This window comes from Furipterus horrens, unplaced genomic scaffold (genome assembly GCF_987537825.1).
Source record: "Furipterus horrens unplaced genomic scaffold, mFurHor1.1.pri manual_scaffold_3, whole genome shotgun sequence".
Classification (NCBI taxonomy): Eukaryota; Metazoa; Chordata; class Mammalia; order Chiroptera; family Furipteridae; genus Furipterus; species Furipterus horrens.
The window spans coordinates 36,268,502-36,281,313 of NW_028327173.1; the positions used below are offsets into that span (position 1 = coordinate 36,268,502).

General features: G+C 44.2%; 1 protein-coding gene across 1 annotated transcript; it reads left to right on the plus strand.

Annotated features, from left to right (window-relative positions):
• Window positions 1–1,009: 1,009 nt before the first annotated feature.
• Window positions 1,010–9,953, plus strand: GPX7 (glutathione peroxidase 7). Its single transcript, XM_090271626.1, has 3 exons — window positions 1,010–1,194; window positions 6,998–7,259; window positions 8,531–9,953. Exons 1-3 carry the CDS (start codon window positions 1,060–1,062, stop codon window positions 8,692–8,694), a joined length of 561 nt encoding a protein of 186 aa, XP_090127752.1. The 5' UTR covers window positions 1,010–1,059; the 3' UTR covers window positions 8,695–9,953.
• The last annotated feature ends 2,859 nt before the right edge of the window (window positions 9,954–12,812 follow it).

Below are 12,812 nucleotides of genomic sequence, written 5' to 3' on the forward strand. Positions count from 1 at the left end.
TACACAAAATCCCCAGTTTACCTGGCTCCTCTCATGGCAGCTGGTGAGCTCCTGGAGAACCAGTACAGTGTCAACACCGAACATCATGCTTGGCCTTTAGTGGCACTCAGTAGGGATTTTCTGAGTGTGAGAGTCACTATGATGTCCTGCCCAGATCCCCCATCAGTGAAAACTTAGGACACCAGTGCTGTCAGTGGAAAGCTTTTAACTATCCGCCCCTCCAGGGACAGGGCCACCTTGGCTTCTGTCACACCTCTTCCCAGATGGCCTCACATCCAATGACTGATGAAGGGAGGTATATAAAGGACTGGCCAATTTTGTTTATCTGGGGACAACTGTGATGTGCCATTCTAGTGTGAGTCCCTGTGGACTCAGCCAAAACTGTCCTTGTGTCTGGATAGAGCTCTGGACTTCCTCCCACTCCTGTTCCCGCCTCTCCTTTCCATGGATGTTGATCCCCAGGGTGTTTCCTCATAAACATCCTGCACTGCAATCCCGTAGCAGAATCTGCTTCCCAGGGACCCAGTCTGCAACAGGCCCTATATCTTTTCTTCCCCTTCTTGGTGCCTTATCTTTCAGGAACCATTCATTCATTCACCTAAAGTTTGTAGTACCATTAATCGGACAAAGTGTTTCACATCTGTTTTTCTATTCTTCCCATTCTGTACTGCCTACCTGCGGCAAGAAGGAAGGCCAGCCCTGCTGCACAAATGGAGAAACTGAGACCCAGAAAGGTGGCGTACGTAACAAGCCTAAATCCAATGCGCTAATTCCCAAGCTAGCTCTCAGATTCAGATTTTCTCCTTTCCTTACCAAGTCGCTGCATCCTAGAGTAAGAGTGAGAGAGCCTCACTGAACTGAATTCTGGTCTCGATGGTGAAGATCCTGGAATCATGGAGTTGTGGTCCAGGAAGGCGTGCGGAAAACGAGAAAGGGGCGCGTCCTGCCTGGTGGCCGGGTGGCGCCGGAGCCGCCTCCTCCGCCCCCACCCCCACCCCCGACGCCGGGTCCCCCAGCCTTGTCTTTGCCCTCGCAACACAGCCACCTCAGGAGCAAGTCATGGTGGCTGCACTGGCGGTGGCGTGGCTGCTCCTGGCGGCCACGGCCTGCGCACATCAGGAGCAGGACTTTTACGACTTCAAGGCTGTTAACATCCGGGGCAAGTTGGTCTCGCTGGAGAAGTACCGTGGTTCGGTGAGTGTACACGCGCCGGGTCTCCGCGCCGCCCGGGCGGGGCCTAACGAGGGCCCCAGAACGTGCAGGGTGTAGCTCAGAGGGGACTCCAGCCGCTCAGTAACATAGCCCTGACTACCCGCCACTACCTGGGTATTCTCCGAGAGCGCTTCTTCCGCAGGTCCTGCTCCGGTCTGTCCTGCGACTACGTGGCACGGCCCTGGCGTACAGTGAAACCCGAAACTCTGGCAGCCAGCTCTGATTTCCCTGCGGGCCACGTTGGGCAGTGGGTCTGGGCCTCTCTCAGAGGCTGGATGCCCCAGCTCAGCCTTTGTCACGCAAGGGTGAAAAAAGTACGTAACCCTAGCGCCCTGCGGCCTTTGTCTTTCCCATCCCCACTTTCTGTGTCTGCAACTCGGGAAGTTGATGATACTGAGTTCAATGAGAACATTGTGGAAATGAATGTGCAGTGCCGAGGGAGTGCACGGGTACCTTACACAGATCACCCTCCAGGGAGGACACTAAGACCCAGAGAGGGAAGATATTTGTACAGTCACACAACCCTAGAAAGCAGAGTCCGGAGAACTGCTCATCCACCCATGATCTGCCCTAGGCAAACTCCTAAGATGACAGCTCAGAGTAAAATGTAAGTTATCCAGGCTAACTGCTGCCTCCTTACCAAGAAGGCTCAGAGAGGTGTTCAGAGAGAAAGTGTTGCATAGTGAATTTTAGGAAGACCAAGAAGAGCATTCTGGGCAGGGAACTGTCTCTGTCAAGGCTCCGTAACAAACAGCAAGAGACGTGATGGAGGAATGGTGGTGGTGGCCGTGACTTCAAGCATTTTTGCTAGAAGGAGTATAAAGCATGAGGCTGAGAGTGGTGGCAGATGAGGCTGAAGAAGGTAGGGAGGCACTAAGAGTGCCCTTGAACACTACATTCAGAGGCCTAGATGTTGCACTGTGTGGCATGAAGAGCTGTCCAAGTCCACTTCTCAAGTGAGGCTGTGGTGTGGGAAGGGTGGGGAGTTGGTCTCTAACAGACAGGTGGGCCCATTGTCCAGATTTGGATGGACCACATAAAAATGGATGTCAGCATTCTTCTCCAGAGAGCAAGGCTGTCTTTAGTGAAGAAAGTATTCTCTAAACCTTTAAATTCTGAGGGTGATAATCCTATCCTCATTGTCCCCCAAGGTATTGTGAGTTTCAAATGAGATGACAGTGTGGAAGCACTTCATAGAGTGCTCTGTACCTGTGTTTGGTGGGCCCCACCAGGAGCTGCATCCAGAACTCAGAGCAAAGAGCCAGTAAGAACAGGGCCTGTCCTATCAGGCCTCTCTTTCCTTCTAGTGCAGTTGGCCACAGAGTCCCAGATTTACCACTTGACTAGCTCTGCTACTCATTAATTCATTATTTTGTATTGAGTAACTGGTGTATACTAAGTATTAGGCCAGCCCTGGGGATTCAGTGGTGCACAAAATACAGTGGTCCTTCAGTACTCGTAACGAGTCCTGATGAGTGACGAAGCCAATGAGTACCGAACAAGCAAGGAGTAATAAAGCATTTTCTCTTGCTGGGCAGCATCATGACTCATACAAGTTCTAGCAAGTTCGATGAGTCCCAAGCAAGGACCGAGTGCTGGAACATTTTTTGCTCATCAAAATGCAATGAGTACAGTTTGATGAGTTCTGAAGCTGATGAGTACCAAGGTATGACTGTAGACAAGTTTCCACTTTAATAGAGTTTATATGCAGTGAAGAGGAGAGAGAAAATTAAGAAAGGACAAAAAAATAAATAAGGTAATTCCTAGTAGTAATAAGTGCTAAGACAAGAATAGAACGTCTTTTTGTTTTCAGAAATAATAAGGCATCCAGGATGTGAGGAACAGAAATCCTGGAGAAAAATGACCCAGAGAAGTAATTCCAGAATTCTGAGTGTTTTAATACTCTAGGTCATTGGTAAATGCATGGGAGCAAGAGGCCAAGAAATCAATCAGAAAGAAATTGGGGAAAAAATGTCCCATAGCTATTAAGTGTTAGAGTTAAAATTTGAACCTAGACAGTCTGAGTCTAGCCCCAGAGCCCATGCCCTTAAACACCACGTTTAGAGAGAAACCAGCAATAGTCAATCTAGGAAAGCTGTAAATGATGCTGCATTAACCCTAATCTAGGTCTACTCCTTGGGCCATTTATTCGCCTGCAAATAGTTACTGGCTCATTATGTATATTTCATTGCAATATTTTTAATAAAAATAAATTTATTGGTTTTGGTTCCCACTACATGCTCAGCACTGAGTCCAGTCCTGGAGATATAGTCATGAACAAGACTATGATTTATGCCCTCAGGCTAACTGGGGAGACAGTCATTTACACTAGCATTGAGTATGAATGAATGGATGACCATTTGGGAAATTACTTACCTGCTGTGTGAGATTATGTACATGTAGGCCTGAGTGTAGTATGTAAGTGTGTGTGTGTGTGTGTGTGTGTGTGTGTGGTTTGTCTGCTTGCTATACACATTAACTAGTGTATTTGGATGTATCTGTTTGTTTGGGTCACTTTAAGGATAAGCTTTTTTGTTTCAGGCATGGAACTGGAAGCAGGATTTCCTTCCTTCCAAAAGAGTGGGCAGACAAACAAGATGCAGGTTAAAAATAAACAATTTTCAATGTTGTCAATGCCCAGGTATCCAGCAGAGAAGAAGAAAGAGGAAGACACCTGACTAGGGAAGGAAGTTAAGGATCCCAGTTTGGGGGACTCCTAGTCAAGATGGAGGCATAGGTAAACATACTTTCCCTCCTTGCACAACTACAGCAAAAATTAAAACTATACTACAAAACAAATATCACCCAGATTCGTCAGAAAATTGAGCTTTATGGAAGTCTAACCACATTTAAAGAAGCCACATTCATCCAGATGGGCCACATTACTAAGAGAGGGAGTCAAAGCAGCTCTACCTAATACACAGAAACAAACACAGGGAGGCTGCGACATTAAGGAGATGAAGGAATATGGCCCAAATGAAAGAAAAGAACAAAACTGCAGGAAAAGAACTAAACGAAATGGAGATAAGCAACCTATCAGATGCAGAGTTCCAAACACTGGTTATCAGGATGCTCAAAGAGCTCATTGGGTACTGCAACAGCATAAAAAAGATACAGGCAATAATAAAGCTTGCATTAAGTGAAAGAAAGAAAAATCTACAGGGAACCAACAGTGGAGGGGATGAAGCTGAGAATCAAATCAATGATTTGGAACATAAGGAAGAAAACAGCATTCAATCAGAACAGCAGGAAGTAAAAAGAATTTTTAAAAAGTGAGGATAGGCTAAGAAGCCTCTGGGACATTTTCAAACATACCAACATCCAAATCATAGGGGTGCCGGAAGGGGAAGGGGAAGAGCAAGAAATTGAAAACTTATTTGAAAAAATAATGAAAGAAAAACTTCACTAATTTGGTGAAGGAAATAGACATTTAAGTCCAGGAAGCACAGAAATTCCCAAACAAATTGGACCCAAAGAGGACCACACCAAGACACATCATAAATAAAATGCCAAAGGTTAAAGATAAAGAGAGAATCTTAAAAGCAGCAAGAGAAAAGCAGGTAGTTACTTACAAAGGCATTCTCATAAAACAAAACTTTGCAGGCAAGAAGGAACTGGAAAGAAATATTCAAATTGAAGGGCAGATAAAGTACTTCCCAGACAAGTAAAACTAAAGGAGTTTATCATCACCATGCCTTTATTATATGAAATGTTAAAGGGACACATTTAAGAAAAAGAAGATCAAAACTATGAACATTAAAATGTCAACAAATGCACAACTATTGTTAACTGAATCTAAAAAATAAACTAAACAAACATCAGGACAGGAACAGAACCATAGGTATGGAGATCATTTGGAGGGTTGTCAGTGGGAAGGGGGAAGGAGGAAAATGGGGGAAAAGGTGCATAGATTAAGAAGTGCAAATTGGTTGGTACAAAATAGACAGGATATTAAGAATAGGGTAGGAGCCCTAGCTGGCATGGCTCAGTGGATTGAGCACTGGCCTGAGAACCAAAGGGTCACTGGTTCAATTCCCAGTCAGGGAATATGCCTGGGTTGTGGGCCAGGTCCCCAATTGGGGATGTGTGAGAGGCAACCACACATTGATGTTAAAAAAAAAAAAAAAAGAATAGGATAGGAAATGGAGTAGCCAAAAAACATATGCATGACCCATGGACATGAACTAAGGGGGAAGATTGCTGGAGGGATTGGGGGTACTGAGCAGAGGGTGGTAAGTAGAGGGAAATTGAGCCAATAGCATAACCAATAAAAAAAATTTTTTTTTAAAGGAACCCTGTTTCCATGCCTGTGGTTCTATTTTGTTCATTAGTTTATTTTGTTCATCAGAGTCCTCTTATAGGTGAGATCATATGGTCTTTGTCTATCACCGACTGGTTTATTTCACTTAGCATTTTTTCCAGTTCCATCCATGCTGTCTCAAAAGGTAGGAGTTCCTTTAAAAAAGATCCCAGTTTCTCACTACCACAGGCTGAATATGGCATATGATATGCTGATGCAAATGGAGGAAGTTGTTCTAACAACCTGTAGACCCAGGGAATAGGTCGTTTCTCATCTGATGGAGACAAAGTGAAGGAGTTACAGCCCAGTGGTTCTCAACTGGGGTTAATTTTCCTCCTCAGGGGACATTTAGCAATGTGTGGAGACAGTTTTGATTGTCAAGACTATGCATTTAGTGAGTAAAGGCCAGCAATTCTGCTAAAAATCCTACAATGAATAGAATAGCCCCCTCACAACAAAGAACATCCAGCCCAAAATGCCTAACCTGAGCAGTTTGTGCCTATGCATGTCCAGTGTCTCAGGCTGTCCCTGGGCGATGGCCCTCTTTATGGAGCCAGCTGGTATAATCCTGGCTCTTCTAAAAAAGGTGGCCAAAGAGATAGGATTGGGCAGCCCAGACAGAAGGTAAGATTTAAAATCCTTTAATAATATATAACTAGAAGCTAAAAACATAGCATTGGTGCCAGAATTCTAATTGCAGTATTATAATACAAGGGCCACCATCCAGCTTTATATTTATCACCTAAAGGTCCTAAATAAATGTATAAATAAACTTGTATAAGTAAATAAATGTATTATAAGGTGATAATAAATTTGAGGGTGGGTCTAATGTTAAAAGAAAGTGGTATTGTTTGCAGGAGGGAGCAGGGCAAAAAGGGATTGTCCTGGGGACCTTGGTTTATCAAGAAAACCCACGTCTGCCTGTGTACACACACAGATGATTGTGTGCACACTTACGCATTCAGCAGGTCCTGAAGTGAAGTGGACAGAGTTCCTGCCCTCAAGGGGTTCACATTTTAGAAGGGAGACTGACACACAGAGAGGCAGCTACTGTGATGAGTGTTAGCTGACTGAGCCAGAAATTGAACCCAGGTCTACCTTTCTTCTTCCCACATCACCTCTTGATGTGACTCCGCCATGTGTCTGCCTCTCAATGATTGTGCTGTGTGTTTGCGTGATGCATGCTAATGTATCTTTGTATCATGGGGCATATGCATACCCATTTGTGAATATTATGTGCTTATTCTCATGCATGTTCATATATGTATATGCATACATATCTGTAAGCCATGTGTGTTTGATTTTGTGTCTGTGTGCATGTGTTTGTGTATATGTGAGAACATTGCATTCACATTACATGTGTACACTGTGTTCTTGTATGTAGGAGAGAGAGTGTTAATTGCTGGGGCAGTCACTCATGTAGGCATATCAAGGCATGTACAAGGACTGGGTTGTCCATGTCTGGGTTTTGTTTTTGCCACACAGGTGTCCCTGGTGGTGAACGTGGCCAGTGAGTGTGGCTTCACAGACCAGCACTACCGGGCCCTGCAGCAGCTGCAGCGGGATCTGGGGCCCCATCACTTCAACGTGCTCGCCTTTCCCTGCAACCAGTTTGGCCAACAGGAGCCCGACGGCAACAAGGAGATCGAGAATTTTGCCCGCCGCACCTACGGTGTCTCTTTCCCCATGTTTAGCAAGGTCGCAGTGACCGGCACTGGTGCCCACCCTGCCTTCAAGTACCTGACCCGTGAGTCCTGACCCTTCCCCTTACCTTCCCTCAGCTGGCTGAGGCCATGCCTCCTTGGGCAGCGGAAGCCACAGGCTGGCTGGATGACCTGGGTCCATTTCCCAACCTGCCCCCACCCTGAGATAGGTTGATGGTCTGTTCCAGCACCAATCTTTGAGGATGAGCTGAGGGGTATTCCTGCCTAAGAATATCTTCACTCTGCTGCCTTTAAGTTCTCCCCCAGAGTCACTCTTGCAGACATCTCTAAGATCCTGTTTTCATAGGTAGAGACTCCAAGAAGGAGACTGGGCCCTCAGATTTTAGTCAACTGTGAATTAGTTGGACTTAGGATGGAGAAACTAAAGACGCAGATGGGGAAAGGATGCCACATGCCTGGAGAAAGCTGAGAGGCATCTCCTGTCCTAAGTCAGAGTCAAGGTCTGTAGGCCACAGGAGAGAAACCTGAGTTAAAAAAGCAGATCTCAATAATCTCAATATTTAGAAATAGATTACTTCGCTAGCCCCAGAAGCTTCAGAGCCACAAAATGGGGTCATGGGCCACACTTGTCATTATGGCCCTGTTTCCCCTTGGGGCCTCTGTCCTCCTTTGTGGGCTTCGTTTTTGCATCTCCCACTCCCTGCTTCTGGTTGTCTTAATATCTCTCACCACCCCTGCCAACCCATTCACCTGGAGAAGTAAATGAAAAACAACAGTGTAGCAAACAAAAGGTCCCTTACAAGTTGGGTTGGAATTTTGCTCTGTTGGTCAACCCTAATATTTGCTTTTTTCCCCTGTGTGTTTTTATTAGCTCTTTCCTAGTTACCATAGTTATAGATCAAACCTGGCCCTACTTTGGAAGTACCCAGGGAGCTCTTAAAATGCATTAGCCTGAAACCTACTGAAGCAGGGCCCAAGAATCTGTTTATTTTAAGCAACCCTCACCACCACCACCATGATTCAGATACAACCAGTCCATGAACTAACATTTGAAAAACATTTAGATTTCATTAGAGAACAGAGTGTAGACTATTCAGATGAGGTCATTAATAAAGGAAGATCTGATAGTGCTTTATCAAGCACTTCACACAATCCTAGAGCAGTAGTTCTCAACCTTGGCACCACATTAGAATCACCTGGAGAGCTTTTGAAAAATACTGATGCCTGAGTGCTACGCCCAGAGATTCTGATTTAAAATGGTTTTCTTCAAGGAAAGAATGGACGCTAACAGTAGAATTCCAGGAGAGGGTACACAGGGAAGCACACTCTGCTCTCCTTCTTCCTTTTTCTCTAGAAACTTCTGGAAAGGAGCCCACTTGGAACTTCTGGAAGTACCTAGTGGCCCCAGACGGAAAAGTGGCAGGGGCTTGGGACCCAACCGTGTCAGTGGAGGAGATCAGACCCCAGATCACGACACTTGTGAGGAAGCTCATCCTGAAGAAGCGAGAAGACTTATAACCACTTTCCCTCCTCTTCCACTGTCCCCTTCCCCCCTACCTTCCATGAGTGACCAAAGCAAACTCAAATGGTGCTTCAGAGGGAAAGACAATGACTCTCCTTCAATCACGCTTATCTCACCTATCCCATCACTGTTGCGAGGGGGAAATTATAGTATTTTGATTATTTGAATCTTAGAGCAACCTATAGGAACTCCTGGCCAATGAGAGCTCTTGACCAATGAATCACCAGCCAATGAGAACTTCTAGCCCATGAAAATATGTGGCAAATAGAAGTACATCAAGCAACAATCTCCTGCCTATTAAGAACTCTATGAAACGGGGCCAATTCCTACCTCACAGGTCTGTTGTGAGGATTAACGAAAGACCTATGACTGTGCCTAGGGCAGTGCCAGTTCAATAGGAGGTATTCAATAAATGTTTTTTGCATATAAACCAAAAAATAATGTGATCAATGAAAACTTGCACCCAACATGAATTTCCAGGCACTGAGAATCCAGGCCAAACATGTATTTGTTGTTGTTCTCCTCTGTATTATTTAATTACAGAAGTAATGTAAATTCATTGTAAGACAATGCAAGATGGCATGATAAAATGGAATATACCCCTCAAGCCTTTTTGTATCCAACCAATCATTATGACTCAATGAAAATCCACTGACCAAAAAGTACACTACAATAACAAACAGGCATAGGATATACATAGATAATTCAAAGAATATAGATGGACAATAAGGATATGAAAAGATAGCTTCATTCAAGTTGGAAAGATTTTAAGTTTTTTAATCCTCACCCACGGACATTTTTTCGCTGCTTTTAGAGAGAGGAAGCAAGAGAGAGAAACATTGACTCGAGAGAAGCATCAATAGCTTGCCTCCCAAACACGCCAGACTGGGGATCTGATGCACCGGGACTGGAGACTGATCCTGCAACCTAGGTATGTACCTTGACTGGGAATGGAACCTTCGATCCTTTAGTTATTGGACAACACTACAGCCAACTGAGCTACACTGGCCAGGGCATCAAGTTGAAAAGATGTTTAAAATGGTAATACCTGTTGTTGGTAAGGGTGTGGGGAAATAGGCATTGGCATAAACTGTTGTTGGGACCATAAACTTGCACAAGTTTTTAGATAGTGATTTGGCATTTTTAAAACAAAGTGTTCATACCCTTTGATCCATTATTTCTCCTATTAGAAGACTCCCAAACTGTGCAAATATATATGTACAATAATATATATGTACACTGTTCATAATAGTGAAAATTGGATGTAATCCTTGTGTCCATCACCGTAATTTATTACCAACCCATGGTCTGGCAATAAATTATGGTACAAATCCAAATGATACACTAATATAGTTGTTAAAATTAATGAATTAATTTCTATATGCTATCATAGAAAGTTGTCTAAAAGTGAAAAAAGGGCAAGCTATAAAACAGAATGAACCCAGGCATGCACACAAAAATATCCAGTCTAAAGTATAGTATTTTTATTAAAAATTTACAATGTGCCCTGGCTGGTGTGGCTCGGGTGGTTGGAATATTGTCCCGTAAACTGAAATGCTGAGGGTTCAAATCCCGGTGAGGGCACATGCCTGGGTTGCAGGTTCAGTCCCTGGATGAAGTGCATACAAGGCAGCTAATTGATATTTCTCCCTCACATCAATGTTTCTCTCCCTCTCTTTTTTCCTTCCTTCCCCTCTCTCTCTAAAAGCAATAAGCATGCCCTCAGGTGAAGATTCAAAAAATTTTAAGTGAGAAGGAGAAAGGGGGAAGGAATACAGGCTAAACTGTTAATGGTGATTGTCTGTGAGGGGGTGAGGTGGGATAACAGCAGTCATTCACTTTCCTTGTTAAGTATTACTGTAATGCTTGAATTTTGTATGCAAAATATAGATTTCACTTTTATAAAAATATAAAAAGAGGCAGCTAAAAACTGAGCTGATGGGCAAAGTCACTGATTGATAATTGACTGGCCAATAAGAACTTCTTGCCTACTTCTCCAAAGGTCACTCTTCTCTAGAAGGAGCAGACTCAGACTCGAGTCCTGGCTGTGCCCCTGACTCACAAACGGTGCAAACTACTTCCTGTCTTCAGTCCTCAGTTTTCCCACAGGACCATGAAAGGGCTGCACCGTGCTTACAATCCTCAGTCTTCCTTAATGGTCCTCCTCAACAGCTGCCCAGAGTAAATGAAGGTTCTCTTCGAGCTGACCATAACCCCTCTAAGGTGGCCTCCAGACTGTCCTTGCACACCCCGCTCCACGCCCCAGCTTGGTATACACTCACGTGTGCGTACACACACACGTACAACAAAACCCAGCCACCAGAGACATTTCTGTGACGGATGTCTTGGAACCACATTCTCAGTGGACACCTCCCTGACTTTATCCTTCTTGACCTCTCAGCCACATTGGACATTGCTGACTCTGCTCTTCTCCCTGACACATTCTCTTCCCTTAGCTTTCATGCCAGTGTCTTCTCTTGGTTTGTTCCCTTTCTCTGAGTACCCTTTCCTTCTCAGTGTTGGCTGATGTTTCTTCTTCTGCCCACTCCTTCCCTGTTGTTCTTCCTTGAGGTTTTAGACTGGTCCCTCTCGTTACTCCCTACACTCTTCTGCGGCTCTCATTTTTTTCTCACGGTTTTAACCACCCTCTATGTCTTGGGCTCAGATCTCTACCTTGGACTCATATCAACCTGCCTCCTGGCACGTCTAAGGACATCTCAGTTCAGAATATCCAGAACTCACCCAATCTCCCTTCTACCCAGCCCTTGCAAACTCCCCCAAGCCTCTGGTCACACACCACTCACTCACCACAGTCTACTATTGTTTAAGCAACTGCCCTCCCTTCTCTCTTCAGCACAGTGCCTGACCCTTAGCAGATTAAATGTACTTAGATAGCAAACATTTTGAGCAACAGCTTCAGACTGTCCCTGGCTAAATCCTATCTAAAAACCGAAGACCAGCAAAGTTTCCCCAAGAAGTTTAGAGTCCAGTTGAGAATTTTACAGTCTCAATCAGACCTTCATTCCTTTAGGTGTTATCAGCCTTCTCCTGTCCCCTCTAATGTGCAAGAGTCCCCCAGGAAAAATCTCACTTTAATCCTTGTTAACTATTACCTTAGTCATTGGTTAACCAGCAAATGCTAACAAAGTCGTTTTAAATAACCCCTCAGTCATCAGCCAGCGCTTGAGCAGTTAATATTTGATTTTCTACCAACACTTTACTTATCTTCTAACACTTTACTTGTAAGCCAAATACTTTATTTATTAGGCTATATATTAGCACTCAGTAATGTGGAAGAAAAAGGGCAGGTCATTCTGAGTAGTCGTGCCCTAGGCCTGTAACTTCTGTAGTGAAAGGTTTTTAAGCAAGCTCTGTCCATTGTTCTTGTGCAAGAGGTTAACACACCTTCAAAATCGGGAAGTAATACTCCTCAAAGGTGTAACCACCCTTAAGAAAGCACAAAATCTTGTAATTCAGTCCTGCCTTGCTTTCTCCCACCTTCATGTAATCTTCCTTAAATTACCTCATTAATTCCAAATGAATTTTGAAAAAAATGCAAACTGTTATCCTCTAGGGCATCTGATATCTTGCTCCCCCACATGTGTTGTCAGTTCGGTTCAAATAAACTCAAAAATTCTCTACAGGTTTGGACTTTACTTACATCAACAGTAGCTTAGCTATTTGCCAAAACATTTTAATTAATCTGTATTTTAGTTGTCTCCTTAAATCTTACAACTGATTCCTTAGCTATCTGCTATTAGTCTAATAGTGGGGAATTGTAACCCTTCCCACCATTCTTTTGACATTGTTTCTGTAAATGCTGACTCTGACTAATATGTAGCTTGTTTGTATAAGAATCCTAGGAACTACAAAAGATAGACTCTGACCTTCAGTCACCCAGCTCTGGGAGATTTGCTGACCTTCAACAGTAAAACCAGGATGACGCACACCAGAGCTCACTTGACCAGTTTTCAGGTCTTTATGGGAATAGACTGTGCTGGTCTGCACGTAGGGAACATTTCGACCCTCTCCCTTGACCTCTTTGTTCTGCTTTCCCTCTCCCTCCTTATAAATACCTGTGCCTGCACCGAGATGTTAAGATGGGTTTGGAGAC

Excerpts from the sequence above, each read along its gene's own strand:
- GPX7 (XM_090271626.1), top strand. The coding sequence starts at position 1,060 with ATGGTGGCTGCACTGGCGGTGGCGTGGCTGCTCCTGGCGGCCACGGCC. Across the intron at positions 1,195-6,997 it reads TGGAGAAGTACCGTGGTTCG|GTGTCCCTGGTGGTGAACGT; the intron begins GTGAGTGTACAC and ends TTTGCCACACAG. Across the intron at positions 7,260-8,530 it reads TGCCTTCAAGTACCTGACCC|AAACTTCTGGAAAGGAGCCC; the intron begins GTGAGTCCTGAC and ends CTTTTTCTCTAG.